We start from the raw sequence: 4,111 nt of genomic DNA on the forward strand, positions 1-4,111 counted from the left end.
TTCTTCCTTTTTCAGATTGAGAAGATTGAATGGGACACGTGGACCTGTGTCCTGGGGCCCACCTGTGAGGGGATCTGGCCTGCACACAGTGATGTGACCGACGTGAATGCCACCAGCCTCACCAGAGACTGTTCCCTCTTAGCCACCGGAGATGATTTTGGTTTTGTGAAGCTTTTCTCATATCCTGTGAAGGTGATATTGTATATTTATTATCTATACTTGCTCAGTCTCATCAATTAATAACCTAAAAACTGGCCACCTGCAGTGGCTCACACCTGTAATCCTAGCACTCTGGGGAGCTGAGGCAGGCGGATCACTTGAGCTTAGGAATTTGAGACCAGCCTGAGCTAACGTGAGACCCCACGTCTACTAAAAATAGAAAAACTAGCTGGATGTTGTAACAAGCACCTGTAGTCCCAGCTACTCAGGAGGCTCAGCCCCTGAGTTTAGAGTTGCTGTGAACTATGATGTCACAGCACTCAAACACAGAGGGGCAAAATGAGACTCTGTCTCAAAAAGAAAAGAAAAAAAAAACCACCTAAAAACTATCTATTTTATCTAAGTGGATTTTTAAATTTTGGAGGCATAAGCAATCCGTGTTATTTACACTAGCAATTATGCTATGGGAAAACCTCCCTGACATTACATGTGGGTGAATTTTAAGTGCAGTCCTCGTGCCATAGAATTCCTCCTGGATGGTCTTTAGTGGTCATCAAATCTAACATCTGACAAACTAGAGAGAGCTGTCTTCTCAGTGTCTCAGACCAGGGCCTTCCTAACGTGTACCAGCATTCTTCCCCAGGTGAGGACCTTGCTACCTCACAGAGCACCCGCCTTCACTTTCAAATAGTTCCAACCGTTCTCTTTTGAGCTGAACTCCTTTCTCTTTAGACAAAGTTCTGCCTCTGAGCTCTCATTGAATAATTCCAGTCCTCTAAAAGTCTCACATGTGGAAAGATATTTGACTCCCTGAAGTCTCATTTTTTTTCCAGCCTAAATCTTAAGTTCTTTCAGCCCTTTCCCATATGCCGTGGTTTCTAGCTCGCTGCCCTATCCCCACAGGCACATTTTATTGTACCAGTTCCTTCTTAAACGATCTCACCTGGAGCTGAATCCCGTGCTCTGATGGGATCTGACCAGCCGAGAGCACAGCGGGACTGCTGCCTTCTTGCTTGTGGTTTTACGTTTGTATTAGATCCAGCTAAAGGGGCATCAACTCTTTCAGCTGCCACACTACACAACTGAGTCATAGGTGTCCCACTCAGAATGTTCATCCTGTACCCACACAATGGATTTTCTGAAATCTGAGTACAGAACTTTATGTTTGTACCAAAAAGGTTATATTTCTTTAATCTCACTGTCCCATCCTGCCAATGTTTTTTAAATAACTTTTCGAAGAATTTACTCTTTCTTTCAGCATCACGTTGTCCTCTGCTTTCACAATTGTGAGTTCTAAGTCACACAGAGAAATAAGAGACAGGAACAACCAGACGGCAATACCACAACCCTACCCCTCATTCAACATGACATTCGAAACTGCACATTCAGTTATAGTTCTTAAAACACTAACGGACATTTAAGTCTAAGTGTACAGTCATGCAGCCTACTCCACCAACACCCTTAAATCCCTGGTAAATAGCTTGTAAAAAGCCAGATTGATTGTGTCACCGTCATCCCTAATCTCTCATTCTAATAAATCAAATGACGAAAAATGTGAGGTTAGTTTGCAGTGAACCCGCGTTACTCCCCGGTAATCACTACTTCCAAGTGCTTATCAAACTTCTGTGTAATGTTTCATCCTAGAATTGTCTAGGGATTGCATCAGCTCATGAATCAACACTTGCCAGAGTCTATTAGTTTCCCTTTGGGATACAGGAGCCTTGTTCTGTTCGATGCTGCCTCTCCTGATTTCTACCCTCTTCAGCTGTTACCAACGTTATTTCTGTAATCGTGTTTGAAGTCACCTGTGCTCCCATAAATGAGCACCGTTTTCCCCTTTCTAGTGTGAAGAGCATTCTTTTTGACAATGGAGATGAGGAATTCTGCTTTTTGTCCACATGAAGCCATCACTAAGAAGTGATCCTAATTTGTATCTGTATTGCTTCTGTCCCTAAATATAGCTTTAAAATCCTTTTCAATGGTCTTACTTGTAGACTTTAGTATCCCTGAAACTTTATTAAAGGTCATAATGAGACTCCTGTACTCCCCCCTGGTTACCCAGACCTCTTGTCATGTGTACATTTTATCCTGAACACACCAGGTTCTCTCTGCAACCACTCAGGTTACTTTGGATGCTTCCCCTCTTTTATTCTTCCTTTCCTACTACTATCTGGTAGGATATCTGATCAGATTATCATTGTGAGTAGCTTTTTTCTAAAATAGACATCTGCTTGTATCCACTGTCCCCTTCATTGTCCATCTCAAATCAGAAGCCACCTGGTGACCTTCTGTCAGTGTTCATCATGTCTCCTTCACCTCCCGTCCATTCAGTCAGAATGCAGGTCTAAGTGGCCATGTTCCTTGCTATTTCTACTTTTACAGAAAGAAGAAGAGGAAGAAGAAGAGGAGGAAACCAGCAGAGCAAATCCAGAAGTTAGAGATATCCTGGTTTTAGTAGACTAAGGATTTGGCAGATGTCTAGGTAGTCATGGTGCTATTGAATCTTGCTCCTGTGCTAGGGGTTTTTGTTGTTTATTTGTTTTTTGAGACAGTCTTACTTTGTTGCCCTGAGTAGAGTTCCCTGCTGTCATAGCTCACAGCAACCGCAAACTCTTGGGCTCAAGAGATCCTCTTGCCTCAGCTTCCTGAATAGCTGGAACAACAGGTGCCTGCCACAATGCCCAGCTGGCTTTTATATTTTCAGTAGAGACAGGGTCTTACTCTTGTTCAGGCTGGTTTGAACTCCTAAGCTCAGGCATTCTACCTGCCTTAGCCTCCCAGAGTGCTAGGATTACTGGTATGAGCCACCATGCCTGGCCCCATGCTAGAGTTATTATTGGTCCTGGGAATTCATCATCTACCTCCCTCAACTGATGAGGTGGGATATGTATCAGCTATTTCAAGCTGTGTTCTTCAGACTCCCAGAGCTCCATGGAGTGTGTCATAGATTACCCAGGAAGCAAGGCTGGGGCCCCTTCCCTTTTTCAACAAAGGTTGTTATCCATTTTGTATTTTAAACATTGAGCTTCTGTGTAAGAGTTTTTAATCAAGATTTTATTATGAGGCTCGGCGCCTGTGGCTCAAGCTGCTAAGGCGCCAGCACATACACCTAAGGTAGCAGGTTCAAATCCAGCCCAGGCCCACCAAACAATAACAATGGCTGCAACCAAAAAATAGCCGGGCGTTGTGGCAAGTGCCTGTGGTCCCAGCTACTTGGGAGGCTGAGGCAAGAGACTCGCTTGAGCCCAGGAGTTGGAGGATGCTGTGAGCTATGATACCATGGCACTCTACCCAGGGGGACAGCTTGAGGCTCTGTCTCAAAAAAAAAAAAAAAAAGATTTTATTATGAAACTTTTTAGGCCTGTAGATAAAGTGAAAGTAGTATACAATGAATCTCTACAAACCTACAACCTAGATTCAAAGTAAATTATGGAATTAAGAACAAAGAAAGACCTCAAATAACCTACATTTTAAGGAACTAGAAAGGAACAAACTAAGCTCTAAGTTATCAGAAGGAAGAAAAAAATAAAGATTAGAGCAGAAATAAATAAAGACTGCAAAGACAATAGAAAAGATCAATGAAACTAAGAGTTGGTTTTTTAAAAAGATAAACAAAATTAACAAATCTTTAGATTAACAAAAAAGAGGACTCAAAATTATAAATGAAAGAGGAGCATTACAACTGATTCTACAGAAATACAAAGGACAGTAAAAGATTAATATGAATAGGCTCAGTGCCTATAGCTCAGGAGGCTAGGGCGCCAGCCACATACACCAGAGCTGGCGGGTTCGAATCCAGCTCAGACCTGCCAAACAACAATGACAACACAACTATAACCAAAAAATAGCCAGACATTGTGGTAGGTGCTTGTAGTCCGCTACTTGGGAGGCTGAGGCAAGAGAATCACTTAAGCCCACATCTGCTTGTATCCACTGTCCCCTTCATTGTCCA

At 42.7% G+C, this 4,111-nt stretch overlaps 1 protein-coding gene across 1 annotated transcript in view; it reads left to right on the forward strand.

The window, feature by feature from the left end:
• EML6 (echinoderm microtubule associated protein like 6) overlaps nucleotides 1-4,111 on the forward strand; it is a 293,843-nt gene that overhangs the window by 245,774 nt on the left and 43,958 nt on the right. Inside the window, exon 25 of the mRNA XM_003787924.3 lies at nucleotides 16-192. Within this exon, the coding sequence (XP_003787972.1) occupies nucleotides 16-192 (177 nt within the window). The remainder of the gene's footprint in view (nucleotides 1-15; nucleotides 193-4,111) is intronic.

The sequence above is a fragment of the Otolemur garnettii genome, unplaced genomic scaffold (assembly GCF_000181295.1).
Source record: "Otolemur garnettii isolate 467f Iridium unplaced genomic scaffold, OtoGar3 scaffold00024, whole genome shotgun sequence".
In the NCBI taxonomy this organism is placed as follows: Eukaryota; Metazoa; Chordata; class Mammalia; order Primates; family Galagidae; genus Otolemur; species Otolemur garnettii.